Genomic DNA, 19,754 nt, shown 5'->3' with positions numbered 1-19,754 from the left:
GACCCTATTGCCACCAACTGAACTGAAGTGTGGATCTTTATTTAAATTCCCCACACCTATGTTTCCCCCATTGTTTTTTAACCAAAAAGGTTTTCTGTTGTCTTTTCTCTATATATATAGCCTATATATATATATATTATACAGTACAGGCCAAAAGTTTGGACACATTACTATTTTTAATGAGCCTGCATTTATTTGATCAAAAATACAGATTTTTTTTTTTTATATTGTGATATATTATTACAATATAAAATAATTGGTTTTCAATTCATTATACTTTAAATTATCATTTATTTCTGTGATGCAAAACTGAATTTTCAGGATCATTACTCCAGTCTATCACATGATCCTTTAGAAATCATTCTAATAATGATTCATTATCAAAGTTGGAAACAGTTCTGCTGCTTAATATTTTTTTCATAACCTGTGATCGTTTTTTAGGATACTTTGATGAATAAAAAGAAGATAAAAAAAAGAGGCAAATGTTTTAAAAATAGAAATCTTTTGTAACAACAATATACACTACTGGTCAGTAATTTGGGGTCAGTAATTTTTCTTTTTTTGAAATAAATCAATACTTTTATTCAGCAAGGATGTGTTAAACTGATCAAAAGTGATAGTAAAGAAGATTTATATTATTATAATTTTATTTATTTTTTTAATAAATGCAGTTCTTTTTAACCTTTTATTCATCAAATATATTAGGCAGCAGAACTGTTTCCAACACTCATAATAAATCAGAATATTAGAATGATTTCTAAAGGATCATGTGATAGACTGGATGTCACACTGAAGACTGGAGTAATGATCCTGAAAATTCAGCTTTGCATCACAGAAATAAATGATAATTTAAAGTATAATAAATTAAAAACCATTTATTTTAAATTGTAATAATATATCACAATATTATTTTTTTTTCTGTATTTTTGATCAAATAAATGCAGGCTTGATGAGAAGAAGAAACTTCTTTCAAAAACTTTAAAAATAGTAATGTGTCCAAACTTTTGGCCTGTACTGTATATATCCGGAAGGCCAAACTGTAGAAAGTTAGTTCAATCATATTTGTTTTAAAAAAAAAATATGACATTTTAATAATGAATAATAAACAGAAACAGACTTGGAAAGAAACTTCATGCTTATTCACATTAACACTTTATTCATATCAAGTCTTTTTTTTTTTTTTTTTTTTTTTTTTTTTTTTTAAGACATAACATTAAATACAGAAGGCACTTACAAAAATTGTTAAATTATAGAAACATATTAACATGGATTAAAAATAATCAGAAAAATAAGGACCAGAGATAGCGCCACATGGCAGCCTTGTACAGTACATCTCAAGTAAAATCTACTGAGTGCTAATCTAAGTACAGTATAAAGAGGATTTATTGTTATTATTTTAATGCCCCTACTAGGTTTTAATACATAATTCAATCATTTAAAATACAGATAGCACATAACACAATTGTTTTTGTCACTAGTAAGTGGTTCTTGTTTTTGTTGCAATTTGTTTATTTTAAATGTTAGGCTTTGTGGTTTCTGCATCGAAGGAGTACTGGTACAGCTCGATCAAGCGGTTGGCCTCCCTCTGTCCTGACAACAAAGCACCATGGGTAGTGGAATAGTATTTTCTATGGGTGGCTTCCCCAGCAAACAAAACCTGTAGAGGCTTTGGATAGAAGTAAAGAAAAGAACAACAAAAATTTAGCTTGACAGAACATACAACATGACTGCCCTGTAAGGCCCAATAGACTATTTTTAGCATAAGTCTTAATCTTTCCGATATAAAAAAGTGAGGTCTCCAATCTCTTGTTCTTTTGTGCTGTGTACTCTGTGGGGTCAGACTGTTCCTTTCAGACATTTAATTGGCCTGAGCATGTTTGTGTGCATATATGTGTGTGTTTGTTTGGCCCTTCGCCTTGTACAACCCAACCTTCTCATCTGACTCAAATTTCAGTCTCAGCACTCCACAGCTCAGTACAGGCTAACACATTTAAGAAACCACCACGCAAGCGACTTCGGTCAGCCTGAATTTAGAGCAGTCAAGGGAAAGTTGAACAATGGCAAGTGGTGAAGAGGCCATGTAAGTGGTTATAAACGAGATTCAAATGTCTTTGAGTAAAATAATAAGAAACGAGTCTTATTGCTTGGAAGGTCACCTGCTATCTTTGGTTTAATTGGCAGGTAGTTTAATTCAAGTTAATAGAAAACAAACAATTCACTTTTTTGCACTTATAAAGGGCAGCGATACTCATATATAGCCTACTCTGTTGTTCCAAAAGATACTGAATAAATTCTGTTCTCTAAACTATATTAAGTGGCTATTGCAAAATTTGCTTTAAAGGGGCAGTGAGCGATTTCTGAAAAACACTGTTGAAAATGGATCGGACCGAGCACCACAACACACCTGTACCCAATCAGCAGCAGGGGGGCGTATACACTCATGATGGGGGAGGAGAGCGAGTGAGCAAGAGGGAGATTTGAAGAAAGACTGTTGAAAAGAGAGATGGCTGAGAAGCTTTACAAAAGAGAAAAGGTAAGAGGAATATCGCTGTAAAAAGAAGGGTTTTATCAGACAAGAGCTTAATAAAGGACCCGCGTTAATATTAGAAAAGCTTTCCTGTGCTGGAGTGACCCGAAGTGGGAAGGCCTGAAAACGGACTCAGAGGTTGTGTTGTTTCTGCTCCATTTGTGAGTAACATTGGTTTTGAGTGTGTGCTGCTGCCAACTAACAATGAACTCTTGCTTGTATTTACTCGTGTACTATTTGTTAATTTTTTTATTCTTCCTTGTCATTCGTTCGTGATCTTCGCTTTATTTTCTGCGAAGCATTATTGAGCTTTGCTTCAGCTATTATAGAGACATCCACTCTTGCATTGCGTGTTTGTGCATTTTGAGGGACGGAGCAATGAAGGGAGGGCTGTGTTTTGTTTTGGGTTGAATTCAAATATCAACAGTTCAACAATGATTCTCAGAAATCTCTTACTGCACCTTTAATAGTCCATACAACTCAGTGGAAATTTCAACTCACCGGAGCCTTGGTGTTCTTAATATAAGGCAGGGGCTCAGCTAGCCTCTCCACATCTCTGCCGCTGGAGCCAACTTGAGTGAATGAGTAAGAACCCCTGATATAGGGGTTACTGCCCCACGAGGAGCGCAGGATCCGCCTTGGCTTAGGAATATTCTGGTTTCCTGATGGAAGTCAAACATATGAAAATAAATTGACTAATTGATTAAAAACGTAAATCTGTGCTTATTGTTGTGAAAATTAAAATTTTGACAGACTTTACAGGGATCAGTCTTTTTTAAAGTATTGTTCTATAATGCTGATCTGTGTTTGTTTTGGTGGTGTGGATTTAATGGACATGTAAGGGAAGTTAGTCTTGGGTCATATATAATGACAGAAATTAGGGGACCTTTTAATTATTAGATGTGACCAAATGCAATTTCAGCACACTAATTATATAGGGTTGGGGCAGATGGGAAACCTGCTGTGGATCTGGATAAAAAAAGACTGACCTAGTTAACTGGCATGCCAGCCTGTTGACATCATCTACAGAGAATGTGTGCATTGACCCTCATGTCTGACTAAGTGTTCTGTCATGAAAGGGTTACAATGGAAGAGAAACCAGAGTTGTTTACAGTACAATCTTTCACACAACTGAAAATTTGGAGCCCCTGTCTATACCTTTACCGTGACTTTAACAGAGGTCATTTTTCTGTCATGATTTAACAAGTACATTTAACAAGTAATTTCTTGTCACAGAGAAATATAACTTATAAGCATGACAAGAAGACAGTGTTAACTCTTTCCCCGACAGCTTTTTTTTTCTTTTCTTTTTTAAGCCATTTTTGAGCATTTTTATGATTTTCATCATCATATCTGAACATGCAATAATATCAAAAGAAATAACAGAGCTTCTGCTTTTAAACAACAACAATTTTTTTTAGCTTCATGCATTCTTTTTATCAACTCTTGGACACAGTGTGGATAAATCTAATAAGAAAATACTTTTTTTGTCAAAGACTATCTAGATTAAAACATAGATGGAGTAGATAGAGTTCATCAACACCCCTAATGCACAGTCCTATAGCTAGCTCGTCCTGGGTCGACATTTCATTCTCTTTTCATTCTTCTTTCAGAAGATGTCACAGCGCCCCCTACTGTATAACAGTGAAAACACAGAAAGCCAGAAAATGGCGATGAAGCGTTGTCTCATAAATGACGGAAAATTCTGTCAGTGGTCAAAGAGTTACTATAGCCAGTTAAATGTGCAAAACACTTAACTAAGTGTTAAACACTCTTTGTTTGGATGACACATTTGATTATTAAATTGCTGAACCCCTACACTAATCTCCTGTCACCTGGAAATGATCTACCGGTACCTTGATTGTTGTGTATGTGCAGCTCTATCAGAGAGGCATAATAACAAAATGGGGGATTATAAGAATGAGGTAAAGGTATTGAAGAGCTAAATTAATTTTCAAACAACACATTAACAATGGTCTTTCTGTTGAAGACAAATGGCAAAAGAACTGTCAACATTAAGTCATAGTGGTGGGAAAAAGAGGGAGTCTGCAAATCAATGAGAGATTAAGAGAGGTGTAATTTTCTTGCTTTGTAACACCCTGATTAGAGATCAGTTTAAACAAGATTTCACCTAAATACCAAGATTATTGCATGGTATTGTGGAAACGTGTATAACTACAGTTTAAAGACTTACAGTGTTACACTTGCACATATGCTGACCTGTGAACTGGCGTAGTAGTTCAGTGCATATCTCCGCCACAGTCTCATCGTCACACCTTTCCATGCGCAGGGCCTCTTCACCGCAGATCCAGCCACTCAACATGTGGCCATAGCGCTCAGGCGGATAGAGCACATCAAAACTGCAGATCTTTCGATACCACAGCTCTTCTGGGTATGCCTGGCTCTCCAGTTGTGCCTCGTCCTCCCAAACAAACTGAATGCTGTTGCACTCGGGGCTCCAGAAGGGCTCTGCAAACTCTAGAAAGATCTTGTCAGTGGTACTAATGCCCAGTTTCTGGACGGCCTGTGCCTTGTCTTGTGGCAGGCCTGGGGAGAAGAGAGTCTCATGAGCTTTCTTCAGGAACCCAAGAGAGGCCGTTACGATCACGTGGTCTGCCAGCAGACACTCTGCGTCTTCGCACTCCAGACAGACTGGAGAAGGGCTGGGTCGTTGGTCCTGGTTATGGTCAGCCTGGTCGGAAATTTCCTCTGCATCCTGGGAGCTGCAGTTCCAATGGATGCGGCGGACAGGCTTGCTGAGGCGGAGGACACGACTTGGGATGTCCTGAGCCAGGATCTCAACGACTTTAATGAAACCAACAGGAATGACATGGTGAGCACCGGGAATCTCGGTCCACTCACCAAACTCGCTTAGAGACACTTCATCCATGCTGGGGGAACTGCTTTCGCAGCTTTCCACCTGAGGCACAAAAGAAGATATTAAGAAATAAATTGTGCATAAACTTGTCTCATCAGCATCTTGCTGTTAATATACTTCTTGGCACCAAAATTAAATATACTGAGTCAGATAATGTGACCTTTCGCTTTATGTATAGTCTTCCATAGCTTTGTTTACTGTTTTCATGCTAAACACCATTTACTCTAAGGTTACTTTTTCAACTGATATTGCTCTAAACAAACACAAGCAGACATAGTCTAGCAGGCATATAGGCAACTGATTGTTGTCTAGTGCTGCCCCTTCTTCCCATAACCTCTAGTATTACAGGATGACATTCAATATCTGTCCTACTTTTACCTCAGTAATCCAAAGCTTTCAGTACTATCAGAATTTCTGTGAATAGCCTGACCAAACTGTAGTGTGAGACTTTTACAAAGAAGTTTAAATATTCCATGAATTGTGAATGCAAGCCCATTGTGAGTCTAAGTCTAAGTGTGGGAAATGATTAAAACAGTAGTATTGTTGTAATCCACACCTCTGTGGGCAGAAGTCTACAGTTTTGCATTCCACAAGAGAAACTCACTGTTGCAACAGAGTGGGTAATGAGCATGGCAGTAAGATTGACATCACTGTTGTTTTAAAAAGGTGATGACACATGCAATGTGTTTCATGTTGTCATAGATTTGCAACAAATCTGCTTACGAAAGGAATTCAGCTATTTCCTGATGTGGCTTGTAACGTAGATGGAGAATGTGATCCCACACCGCTAATTTCAAAATCAGGTTCAGAGAGTTTTATCTTGATTTTTAACTATCCTATGAGTAATCAAACCATGATTTGCTTATGAAAAATCTCTCTAAGACATTAATGCCCCGCCCACCTTGAGGTACTGTTGTAGCATAGATAACTTAAGTTTCTTGGTGCTTTCTGAGTCATAAGGATCAAGCATGATCTTCTTGCGCAACACATCTCGTGTGAAGATCCCCACACTGTTTTGACTCTCGGCTCCCACAGGCTTTCCGTTCTGGAAGAACTCCTGAGTCAGCTCGTACACCTGCTCAAAGGAGGTTGTTCGACAAGATTACAAGAGTGAGATCCTAGTGTCATCAGATCATGGAGCTATCCTTACTACAAACAAGGGTTTAAGTGCATTAGTTACTCTGGATGGAATACGCTATGGTCAAAATATTGCATTACTTTAAAGGGATAGTTCAACCAAAAATGTAAATTCTGTCATAATTTACTCATCCTTTTGTTTTTCCGAAACTAACTTTTTTAAAGAATGTCAATGGTCAAACAGTTTTGGTGACCATTGACTTCTATTGTATGGGAAAAACTAAGATTTATCAAAATATCTATTTTTGGAATGACATGAGGGGGTCTAAAAGGGGGTCTTTCATTTTTGGGTGAATTATCCCTTTAAGTGTCTCTTTCATTTACTAGCCAAAATATTTGCTATATTAATGAAACAGGGTGTGATACTAGATGCAAACGAAAAGGAATATTAAATAAATATTAGTTCCAAACTAAAGACAGGGATCTTTCAAAACACTCTGAGAGAGAGATATAGAGGGATAAAGGCTCACTGTGAGAACAGCAGCTCAGGATGTGGTAACAACCACAGAACACATGCAGTGCTCATCGCAAAGGATTTTTTCTACTGGCCCGGATTTTTCCCCCAACCCCTATCAAAAATGTGACCACATTTGAGAAGGAAATGCTATCCATTTTGAAAGGGTACGAGACTGCAGTAAAGCACTGCATGCTCTTCGCGCTAGCTGCTTAATACAGATGGAAACAGAAATGCATCTTGGCAGACCACTTGTGATTGGATCACAAGGCAAAACTCTGCCATAATGTGTTTATTTATTCAAGCCTTATCGACAAGAGGCTACACCAAAAGGTTCAAGCTTTGCTTGCACAAAACCAAGCACTCCGCTCTCTTCCATCACCTCATTGTACAGGTCACTGAACTCCTCCACCAGATCCTTTGGGATCCGCTTGCCGCTGTTGGTCTGGTAGTGGGCCACACCATTCTTGGCGTACAGGCTGATGCGGCCCACACTCCTCTCCTCCTCTGTGGTGTGCTCCAGCAACCCATTTTCCTCAGCCAGGTGGTAGATGGGGTTCCCATTTGCCCCATGTATCCAGGTTGCTCCAAGTTCCAAAGTGGTTTTACCTGTTGAGAGAAGGAGGTAGGACACCTTGAAAATAAGCATTTTCTGATCTGAAAAAGTTAACGATGTATTTGGACAGAGAAAGAATAAAAAGGATGCTGTCATATGATAAGACAGTTGTTCTCACCGTGCTGAATGCTTTGCACTCTGCCTCCGATACGGTCTGAGGCTTCTAGCACCGTGACATTGGTGAAGCCGTTCTCCAAGAGGGTTTTGGTGGCGGCTAGGCCGGCCAAGCCCGCACCAATCACTATTATTCGAGGTTGTCGATGTCTGTGTAGGGCTCTACTAAGAGGATCATCAGTGCTGTCTGAAGATATTTCACAACTTTGCATGCCGTCCAAGCTCTTCTTCTAGGGAATCTGGGGAAGGGTGAGATGAGGAGAAACCATTAGAGCAAACACCAAGCCCTCCAGCAAGACTAATAATAGAGATTATTCACAGGAAAAGAACGCATCAAAGATACAGAACTTTACATCTTCGAGCATGTGGTTCAAAGGACTGACTGCAACAATGTGTCTTTTCAAAGCACAACCTTAAATAACACTTTTCACAAAATAAGGTGTCTTATCTCTAACCTCGTGTGTATGAGTTGAGAGTGATTATATCACTAATGCAGTGCTGAATAAGAATGAAGACAAAGCAAAAATGCCGGTGAAGTGTAAATTTGATTCTCATTTTGTCTTCACTCATCTGAGGACACAGTGTCGGGCAGAGCAACAGACTCGCAACAACATACTAGAGAATGTAAAATGTCATTGCACAGAGTCCATTTGCACAAGTGAATGGAAAAGGTCTGTAAGTGGTTGTGAAAATAATTACACTGTGATAGGAAATGAATGTGCTCTTCACATTTCCGTTCAGGCTTTTCAGGCAAGGCCTTCACATAAACACGCCAGCTTACGTGTTACAGCCAAAAGAAAAAGATACACCTGATGTTGGACAGACCTCATAAGACAAGTTTATTGATTTAAGGACCTGAATGTGGAAAAAGTGATAATGGAATATTGGAAACAGGATGTTATTATAGTGGACCAAATGGAAATTTTACTGTAATCTTTCCTCACATCAGAGTGACCTGATTTATCACACTGATACCCTTCTTTATACATGAACACACACAACCACACACAACCCTTATCTGTCAACATTGTTATTGTACCCAGTAGGCACAGCCGCTCACATGCAATGAGGAAGAGATTGACAACTATGAATAAATTTGATTTGAATGAATGAGGTTGTGGCTACTATGCTCTCAGTACACACCACGATAACCTCCTGTTAGGAGTTTGCACAGGCCAAATTCATCAACACCATTTGTTATCAGACTGCGGAAAGGACAGTAAGGGCTGCCTGTGGCTTCCCTGACGCACAATGACAATCAGAACACTTATTATAAACACAGAAAGGTACTAGTGTGATGCCGGCATTGTGTGCTACTATATGAATGGGTTGTTTCCTTCTTGAGAATTCTCAGCATGTGACCTCAACTGAATTTAGCCACACATTTTAAAGGGATACTTCACCCAAAAATGAAAGTTATACCACCATATTATCACCCTCATGTTGTTCCAAACCCATAAGACTTTTCTTCATCTTCAGAACACAAATAAAGATCTTTTTTAATAAAATCTGAGTGATTTCTGTGCCTCCTTTGACAGCTACGCAACTACCAACTTTGGTGCTTCAAAAAGTTCATAAAGAGATCGTAAAACTAATCCATATGAATTGAGCAGTTGAGTAAAAAAATTCTGAAAATACACGATGACTTTATATTATGAACAGATTGAATTTAGGCTTTTATTATAAAAATAAAGAAGGAAACAAACCTCATTGGTTCTTGCAGAAGCTCAAACGTGCTGCGCAACACACAAGAATGAACCTCATTGGTTCTTGCAGAAGCTCAAACGTGTTGCGCAACACACAAGAATGAACCTCATTGGTTCTTGCTGAAGCTCAAACGTGCTGTGTAACACACAAGAATTAACCTCATTGGTTCTTGCTGAAGCTCAAATGTGCTGTGTAACACAGGAATGAACCTCATTGGTTCTCACAAGTCAAGCAAGCCTACTTGTTGAGGTTCCATTTCGGATGTGTGCGTTGATGAATGTTAATATGTGAATAAAAGCCTGAATTCAATCTGTTCAGAGTATAAAGTGATCGTGTCTCTTCAGAAAATTTGGACTAAACCCCTCAATTCATATGGATTAGTTTTACGATCTCTTTATTAACTTTTTGAAGCGTCAAAGTGATAGTTGTGTGGATTGTCAATGGAGGGAAAGAAATTTCTCAGATTTCATTAAAAATATCTTCATTTGTGTTCCAAAGATAAACGGTAGTCTTACGGGTTTGGAACGACATGAGGATGAGTAATTAATGACAGAACTTTCATTTCTGAGTGAACTATCCCTTTAAGGCCTTGAATATCAGCATGCTTTATGGCTTAACAAAAACCATTTTCTGAACAAATGGAACAGAATTTTACAATGATTACAATCGATTCCACCTGCAAAAGAAACCAGTGTCAGGGGAAAATAGCAAAACATGAAACCTTATCCTGGCTAAAACATGTTAAGTAATATGTGTGTAATAAGGATTCAGCTAAACACACACACAATGTTGGAGTGTCGGAGCTTCAGACACAGATACAGTGAAGCAAGCTGAAATTTCTCAGTGTGTGGCCTACAGCTAGAAAAACAACTAGACTATAGGGAAGCTTTGCGGTTGTATATCTAAAAATTACAGATTGAAGGCCTTTTTTTGTTTTAAAGAAGCTGACCTTACACTATTTTTGTAATTTCACTTATGACTTCAGCAAAGTCTTGCTTCTAAAGCAGCTCTTGTAAGGTTGGTTAGTGGCAGCAGTGATAGAATGGGAAGTGCCTGATTCATGGATTAATGCTTATCTAGAATGGGTCCCTTTAGCGAATGTGAGAGTGTGATGTCATCATGTAGGTCAAGGAGACATTTGCTGTTGAACTGAGAGAAACAGTGAGGCATATCAATGACCCACAACTAAAAACTCCTATAGAAAGGCCACTCTACAGGGAGGTGGAGAGGTTATTTGATGGGGTCCTGAAATGGAAAGTTTTGGATATCCTCAGTGCAACTGCAGGTCCTAACCACACCCGTTCCAATCGAATGCCGTTTAAGGTTAACCAGAATGCATGTGCAATGTTTAACAGACACACAAAGCTGATAAAACTAGGGCTTTCTAGATCATGGAACACATCAGAAGTTGCTGAAGGCATTAGAAACAGCTGTACCAAATAAAACATAACTACAGACATTCACCTTTTTTTTTCAGTGCAATGGTCATGGTTGAGAAGGTTTGTGTACGAAACACTGTATGCATGAGAAAGTTCTTGCCTTGTGGTACATCTGTTTTTTCAAGGCAAAGGCAAAAGGCCACATCTTGTGAAGTCAGGATGAGGCCATAACATAAAATGAGATAATGTTAGGCATGGTTTCCATTGTTCTAATCCTACATTAGATGACCCATATAGCCTAGTGCTTCTCAAACTTTTTTTTTTTCAACAAACACTAATGTTCCTTGTTAGCATGATAGCATCAACTAGAAGTTTTGATGTTGAGGACACTGTAACCCCTTTCCCATGAACAGGGTACTGGGGCTTTTGTATATTTAAATATGTTCTCAAAAGTCTTAAGACTCTTAGACAAAAATTCTGATACAACATGTTTGCCATTTCTGAACAAGGGTATGTTAGGTGATACTTCTCTGCCTGGTGATTTTGACCTTATTCATGATGTGTTTAGAAATCAAACTGAGTCAGAGACATTGCCTAATATTTAAGGGAAGTAACTGATATATCTTGAAATTCTTCCTTCGGAGCAACCTCAGCATTAATTTCTTACACCACTGTGGCTCAAACTTTGCTGTTTTGCTGAACTACAGCCTGAAGCAATAGTACTTCTGCTAGATGGGAATTTTTTTTTTTTTTTTTTTTTTTTTTTTTTTTTTTGAACTCTTTTCACCTCCAGCCATTGTGGATTTGATCCTTGTAGAAATATAATAACCACACCAAACGTCCTGGCTCCTCACTTGCTGCAGATTAAGGGTGGGCTTTTGGGATGCACACACTCTACATGACCTAGAAATCACAACCTACATCCTATATAATACCTGCCCCTCCATTCACACATTGTAAGATAAAGTATGTCAGTGTAAAGAAACTGTACAGTTTTACAGTATCCCACTCCACATCATCAACATGACTTATTAAAGTAGATTGGAATAGTTAGAAACACTTGCATTCCAAATACAGGAACTGAAGCCGGCAGAGGAATCTCTATCCTGATGGGATACAATTTTTTAGCTTTCCAGTTTTGATCAATACAAATGAATATATATTAATATCCTATTATTATTATTATTATTATGCTCATTTAAAAAATTCTATATAGCCTACCCTACGATAAAAAAAGCTGTGCGTTCATAAAACCCCGAAGCACTGTGTCATTGAGTTGAGATAAGTGAAGTTTTGCTGATAAAGTAGCAGCACAAAGTGCGTCCAGAAGAATCAGCGCTGCCACGTAACTACACAGTAACGGGCGAGTGGCCTCCAGTGATACGAAAATAAACGTCAACCTATGACATTTACTAAATACTATTTTCATGAAATCAACCTTTACTGTACCATATTCAGCTGACTGAACATTTTCTATTATTTATGTCCTAATATAACAGCGCATTATAATAAGCAGCTGAATGAAAACTGAACTGTGACAGACAATGGAAGGACTATGCTTTCAAAAAAAAATAACGGAGGAAAAAAACGAAAAAGACTGAGAGAAACAGGTTCTGTCCAATGTGAAAACACTGATCAGTCCAGCGAGTCCGTTTTGTTTACAATTTTGATAAACCGTGTCTCCGTTAACAAACCACATCTTTAAAACACTCAACACTGTAGCGCTAAAACACACGCACGTCATCATATTTAGTATGGTCTTTACCTGACTTTATCGTCTTCAGCGTAAAGCGGAGAGCGATCCTCTGTTCTTTGTATAGCCTATTCGCAGCGTCTCGCTTTGTATTTATGTCTTGAAACCAGAAGCAGCCAGTTTAGCCGATGCCGCTGCCTCCTCGCTGAATAAATATGAGGATCTGTGACGTACCGCCACGAAATCAACACCGGCGCTCAACCGAGTCTTCTTGGCGTGACTCACTGTTTGCAACAGACAGGGGCGTTTGAACTACACACAAAGCCCATCCTTTCTGTAGTGACGATGAGAGAGTATACAACTGGTTTTGTTCAGTCTTGTTAGATTACGATAGACGCCTATCCTTAAACAAACAAAATAAATTGGCTGGTTCAGGATGAATCAATCAAAATTTCAAATGATGTGTTCTAGAGTACCAATTAGCCTACTTTTAAGTCATAAGCTACATAAGCCTACAGATTAGTTAATGTCTACATGAGTTAATACATCTGAAGTTATTAAAATGCAAATATGTAGTTAATTAAATGTAAAAAGTGTATAGGTTCAGTAAGTTTAGAATCAATGAAGAGGATCAATAAGTAATGACAACATATGTTTTTACATTGCTTTAACTCATCAAAATAAGTTAAGCAATTTCAACTTGTTTTATAAGTTATACAAGAATCAACACATTTTTTTAAGTCAGTTTAATGTAGCCTAATTTAAGTTGAAATGACTTAAACATTCAAGTTGATTGTAGACTACTTAAAAACGTAAGGCAGCACATTTTTTACAGTGTGGTGCCTCAAATATCCTGTCGGATACTCGAGGAACTTCAAAATGTAATTTAGGTGCCTCAAAGCTCTTTCTCCTATAGTAGGGTTACTGGTGGAGCACTGACAATATTTGTGGTTCTTGCTGGAACTTATGGGATCCTTTAAGCACTTTGTATTCCTTTTCAGAGGTTCTGGAGTCACCTTTTCATTACCACGAGACTTCGAAGTGCTTTGTGGGAAATTAGAGGAACCAGAATTCTATAAAAGGGTTACTGTAAGATCTTTTAACATTTAAGGGGTTAGTGGAAGATCTCTTATGTTAAAGCCAGCATCTGGAGGAACCCAATGGTTCTGTGAGGCCAGAATAAGATTATTATTCAAGTCAAGTCACCTTTATTTATATAGCGCTTTTTACAATACAGATTGTATCAAAGCAGCTTCACAGTGATAACATGAAAATAATACATACAACAAAGTTTGTTTATAGAAGAAAATTGCGTCATCGTCCACCTATTATCCTATTATTATTATTATAGGCTTAGGCTACTTAGCCTAAGTTTGATTCAGTATACATGCTTACTTTTATTTAATATAGGCCTATTTTATTCATTAATTTAAACCTTAAACAACAACAACAACAATAATAATAATATGAAAAAGAAGAAGAAGCAGGAGGTGAAAAGTTTTATTGTGTCACGAAATTGCTCCTCTGCAGTCCTGCTTCAGTGATCCTCGCGCTGCTCGCGCGCAACAAAGCTCAGGTGATCATCATCGGATTTGAAAGTAACGGCTTCCCTCATCAAAGCCTGCAGCAGCTTCCGCCGTTTGTTCGGATCTCCGTTACAAGATTTGTAAACTCGCCAAAGAAATATAAATACAGAGTCTACTCACTATATATTCAAAAGCATATATAAACTAAATGTATTATACATTACTACGTTTTTACAGTGTTAACCACTCGTTTATTGCACAGTAGGCTATGTGGTATGGGTATGTACTGTATGAAGGTTTTAGCCGCGATGCTAACTAATCTAATGAACAAATGGAAATCATTGACTTATTGTCTTGAATTGTTTTAGCCATTCAATTCAACATATTGTGTTTTGTGTACAACTGTGTCTTCAAATTGCTGATATAACTAATTTAGCTGATTCCTGCTGTCGTCATTGGCGTTTGTTATGAATAACACAAGTGGTTAATATAATGTTAGTTTGGTCGGTTTTAGTTTACTTACTACAGGTGCCCTCATTCTCTCAAATACCATTTTAAAGCCATTTACTGGCCAATATATATATATTATGTTGTGAATGGATATAATCAGCTTTGTTCTTTTGTTTCCCCAGAACAACCATTACATTTCTAAAATAATCTGAACATTTCAGAGGCAACATTGAATTACAGTAAGTTACCTGCACCACACGCAAGTACTTTATTACTATGAACTTTTCTGTGTGAAATTGTATTGTTTGACTGTGTACTTGTGTTTTTTAATCAGTTATTCTCTGAAAATCTTCCTTCATGCTCTCAAATCTCATTCATGTTACTCTTGAATAGACTATTCTTTTATAGAATAGTTGTCTTTTATAGGCTATACCTTAATCATTTGCATTTGAATATAAGACATTTGAACTCTGAATTATAACTTCAAGTTTAGTCTCTTTAGACAAAAAAGCTAGCCTATTATATGGCTTCAGAAGACTTACAACACAAAGCATAACACATCAGTGGTGGACTATTTTTTTCTCTCTTCTTTTTTCATATTTTTAGGATCTTTTCTGAGACATTTTTGGAGCTTAACAGAATATCCATTTTTACATAAATTGTTGCATTGAATTGAACTAGACAAGTGTACATAAGAATGGTTTAATGAATGATTTACATTTTACATGATTTTTTTTCTGCTGGTTTCATGCAGTGAAAGCGAACGGTGACTGGGGTTGCATTATGCCTGAGATCTGCTTTTGGGTTCCACAGACAGAAAGTCAAACAGGTTTGAAATGACACAAGGCTGAAGAAATGATTTTAAGTTCACAACTATCACTTTAATAACATTACTAACAGTAGAATTTGTTCTTTGCAGGGACCTAGGTAAGCTGAAATACAAGTTTGAACAAGAAGTGCCTGGACCATCCACCAGAAAAGAGGAAAAACAAACGGAAAATGAAGCTGATGCACCTTTTCACTTTTCTAACTCGTTAAGTACCTCACATGTCCCTTGTGAAGATTTTATTATTGATTGCATTTTATGTTGCAGCGAGTAAAGGTGCAGTCACATTTGTGAATTTCGTGAAATTACACAGGCAAAAAGGTCCATTGACCATTGTCAGCAGTGTAGCAATGTAATGTATGAAGCACAGCTCACACATGAGTCACTTTCAAGCAGCTTTCTGTTGGTCAAATCCAGCGAATTCCAGTGACCACCTTGGTCCCATAGTGACATTTTTGACCACACACGAAATTGCTGATCGTGTGGATTCTTATTGAAATGACTGGAATTCACCAGTGAACATTCACAGAACAACAGCTAATTTTACTGCACCTTAACTCTGTTAAAATGGAAAATGTTTTCTGCTTGTTGTGACATAAGGAATACTGTTTCCGGGTCGAAACCTCTACTTCTACTTCCGCTATCTTGTTTCTAGTGAGAGTACTCAACAACCATTTAATAGCACTGTTGATTCAAGTCACACATTTAAAGGGATACTTCACCTCTGGAAAGATGAATGTGTATTTAAAATAGGTCATTTATGTAGAAGAAATGTGAAATAATTTTTGAATTTGGAGCTTTCTAGACTGAGAAAAGCCAGAAAATGTATTTTTGGCTCATGTGGATGAAAGACAACAACTCCCAGAATGCACTTGCTTCGCTGCCCTAGGAGGCCACTTCCAAGCCACGCCTACTGGTAAGAGAGCGCAGTTTAAAACAACAAGGCTAGGCTACTAGTGAGTCTCAGTGACGAGTTTACCCGGGATTTCGAGATCGCCCAAAATGTCCGGGATTCGGCTTTTGCGTTCTACAGTCGCCATTCATTATGTTTACTGTTGCGAGCAGGACGAGGCTGAGGGGCGCGGGAGAACGGTGCGAGGCCGGTGGCGTGATTACTGAGACGTACCGGTCTCGTATTTCTCACGGAGGAGCGGGAATTTTCTTAGCAATGTTAAAACGCACACGACCGATCACTTGTTTAGCGTTCACGTAAACACTACATTCACCAATCGGAATGAATTCATTTAGACTGAAACAAAAGGTGTGCATGTAAACAATGAATGGCGACTGCAGAAAGCAAAAGCCGAATCCCGGACATTTTGGACGATCTCGACGGCCGGACATGTCCGGGAAAAAGAGGATGGTAACCCCTACTACTCAGCTTTCTCCACAGAACAAGAGCCTGCTAGCTTAGCTTCCAAAGAAAGACAGCTGACACTATGTGTGTACATTCTGTGAGTGAGATCCCACCCCCTTTGGGCGGGTTGAAAACATGCGGGACAGCCCCTCCTACTGGCTGTAGTCTTTAGCCTCTGGCCAAAAAATCCTCCGATGACGCAAAATGACGATTTTTGCGTCTTCTGAGGATTTTTTCCAGACAAAAAATATATAAATCTCTCGTCTCAGGGAGATGTGAGGGTGGAAAGCACGGTAATTTGAAAATACTACAGGTTTTCTACTAATACAAAGCTTAATGCTAAATCCTGAAGTATCCCTTTAAGCTTTTCAAAAGCCATATAGTGTACATTACAGTCTCCAGTCTCACGGCATCCCAGACTTCAACATTTTATGATTCAAAATAGCTGAATAGCTTTTGGACTTGGAAACAGGGATGTCAGACTTAACAAGCGGACTGAAACACAAATGTTTTAAAGTTAAGTGAAGATGGACATTTTTATTTAAAAATGTACATTGATTTATTACATGGAACATGTGTTTCCATGCATTTTGTTGAGATGTCTTTTGTTGTGTAGCCTATATACATGGTTGATTATTCATGTTGCTTATGTATTATACAATTTTTTTGTGTATTCATCATTGATATTAATCTATTACTAGCTTTTTTCCCGCAAGTGCATGGAAGTGTATGTATTAAAATGGATCTAAAATATGTAATAAACAATTCTTATTTTGTATTTGGTTCAGTTTGTTTATTATAATAGAAGTCAATGGTAACCATAGTAACAACATGAAAAAAAGAAGAAGAAAAAAGAAATTTGGTTCCTGGAGCCACCCAAAGTGGTTCCACAGTGCCTTATATAAGAGTTCCTCAGGAAACCTGTGTGGTTCCTCAGAGAACCACCCCTTTTTAAAGGGTGCCTAGAGGATCTACAGACGGTTCCGCCGGTGTGGCAAAGTGAAGAACCCCAAAAGGTTCCTCCAGGCACATTAATGCCAACTGCTGATGAAATCCACAGAAGACTGTATGTGGCATTTTTGGGTACAATATGTACTTTTTACACATACAAAGGCTAAATGCAACCTTTGAGACTATTTGAATCAAGTGGCAAACTTATCTGAATGCATATTTGTCTCTTTAAAGGGATTAATCCCATCAGACCTAGCTAATTTCTCTAGCTCTCATCTATAAACATTAGCTGTTTCACAACTTCCCTTTTTTAGGTTCAATAACACTGTGTCCTCGTTGTGATCAAATGTTGGTTACTTACTTTGTCATGTCTCTAATTCATGTTCTGATACGATAATGCAAATATATGATAAAAATGCAAATAAAACCTGATAAAAATGCAAATAAAACCTGATAAAACCTCAATTTTCATATTCATTTACAACTTTCCTGTTTTAAATGATCCTTGATGTAGTTCAGCATGCACATACGAAAGAGAAGAAATACTTACACTTGTTTTGTACAGAAGAAAGGTGCTGGAAATCTCACATTTTAAAAATGTCCATTAACAAATTCATGGAGGAATTATTTGATTTTTATTTAAAATTGAAGGATACTTAAACTAGAAAACTTGATTTGATGCCTATAGGATATTCCAGTGCCGTGTAATTTAAAGGCCTGCTTTCTGCAGGCTTTGGTTTTTAAATAAAATCACAAGAGGATTAGCATTGGTCAGTATGTTCCTGAGATAGTCTCAGGAGAATAAACTAAATCTCATTCATGAATGGGTGCCAAAGCACAACTCATTAAAATGAAAACACAGAGGATTAGAATCATTCCATTTGGGAATTAGAAAAATCCAATAGTCCAATGCCGGCCTGTTTCCTGACTGTTTTATTATAGAGATAAGGTTTGTTATTGAAAGATTTATTTCACTTAAAAAGTTTTCATCCAAATAAAATTCTGTTGGTATACTTTAGATTAGGGAGCACATATAGGAGTCTTCCCTCAATAAACTCCTAATTAATGCTAATTGATAGTAAGTAAGGTAGTAACCGTAAGTTTAGGTACTAGGTATTAAGGGATGTAGAATATGGTCATGCAGAATAAGGCATTAATATGTGCTTTATGAGTACTAATAAACAGCCAATATGCTAGTAATATGCATGTTATTAAGCAACTTAATTGTGTTCCCTAGTCTAAAGTGTTACCTTTCTGTTATATATTTATTCAGGGTGGAAAAAACTGTGGGAAGTGCTGGGCGGAGCATAGGTGGTTGTTGACAGTGTAATCTTCCAATTTAAACGCTGTTTAAAGTCCTTTGTCTTGAAAACACTGCATAAACCTCATTAACATTTTCTGTTTGTTTTGAGAAAAAAATACAGTGATTAAGCATTGCAGACATGCTTCTTGTGCTGTTTTGTAAATAATCCAAATGAGTCACGGAAAATGCTGTAGTTGGATAGAACTTATCCTCTGATCGAGTCTATTTAATTACACACAAACATGCATGAGTGCGGGTATGATTACCCAGAAACACAATGAGTCTTTCTAATCGAATTGAGAAATCACCCATTTTGAGTCTCCTTATTGCTGAAAGTAAGGACTCGCTTTGAAACGACACATGTAAAACACTCGGCTGGTTTCAGTAACACATGGGCTTCACTTTATCTGTTATCTTGATGATTTCAAAGCAAGCTTGGCCACATAGAAAGGCTGCCATTATGAGGCCAACACGTGAATGGACACGAGCTTCGTGAATAAGTGGAACAAAGTGGAATGAGGTAAAAGGCCTTCACCAGTGAACCGGCCAACTAGAATGGCTCTTCTGTTGGCCACATCAGTGGGGTGCATATAGCCTGCACATTGTGAATTCTACCCGCCTAGCCTCCGTTTTCTCTAGCAGTCCAATTGGCATTGGCCGTGTGCCTCAATGATACAAAAGAGAAGGAAGAAAGTGTCTTTTCATGAATGGGAGGAGAAAGCAAGTACAGGAACTGGGTGGAAGTGTTCTCATCAGGCAGCTTCAATGTGAATGTTGGACATGGTTACCTTGTGGGCTGTGTTGTTTTACTTGTTAAAGAGGACCTATTTCTTTCT

At 37.8% G+C, this 19,754-nt stretch overlaps 1 protein-coding gene and 1 long non-coding RNA gene across 3 annotated transcripts; one reads left to right on the top strand and one right to left on the bottom strand.

The window, feature by feature from the left end:
• Nucleotides 1–1,135: 1,135 nt before the first annotated feature.
• Nucleotides 1,136–12,733, bottom strand: smox (spermine oxidase). Of its 2 annotated transcripts, XM_082164882.1 has the most exons (7): nt 12,578–12,733; nt 7,731–7,965; nt 7,379–7,605; nt 6,307–6,480; nt 4,748–5,447; nt 3,029–3,189; nt 1,136–1,666 (listed from the first exon to the last, which is right to left on the bottom strand). In XM_082164882.1, the coding sequence occupies exons 2-7, from the start codon at nt 7,936–7,938 to the stop codon at nt 1,514–1,516; spliced, it is 1,623 nt and encodes a 540-aa protein (XP_082021008.1). In that variant the 5' UTR covers nt 7,939–7,965; nt 12,578–12,733; the 3' UTR covers nt 1,136–1,513. The 2 variants fall into 2 exon arrangements, with proteins under 2 accessions (XP_082021008.1, XP_082021009.1); XM_082164883.1 differs by lacking the exon at nt 6,307–6,480.
• A 1,887-nt stretch (nt 12,734–14,620) lies between these two features.
• Nucleotides 14,621–16,441, top strand: LOC309495965. Its single transcript, XR_014204911.1, has 3 exons — nt 14,621–14,720; nt 15,236–15,310; nt 15,401–16,441. It is a non-coding gene; the product is annotated as an uncharacterized lncRNA (long non-coding RNA).
• Nucleotides 16,442–19,754: the final 3,313 nt, after the last annotated feature.

The sequence above is a fragment of the Leuciscus leuciscus genome, assembly GCF_965113295.1.
Source record: "Leuciscus leuciscus genome assembly, chromosome: 3".
NCBI classification, from domain to species: domain Eukaryota; kingdom Metazoa; phylum Chordata; class Actinopteri; order Cypriniformes; family Leuciscidae; genus Leuciscus; species Leuciscus leuciscus.
Note: the sequence above shows the minus strand (reverse complement) of the source record. Positions and strands in the feature narration are given on the sequence as shown.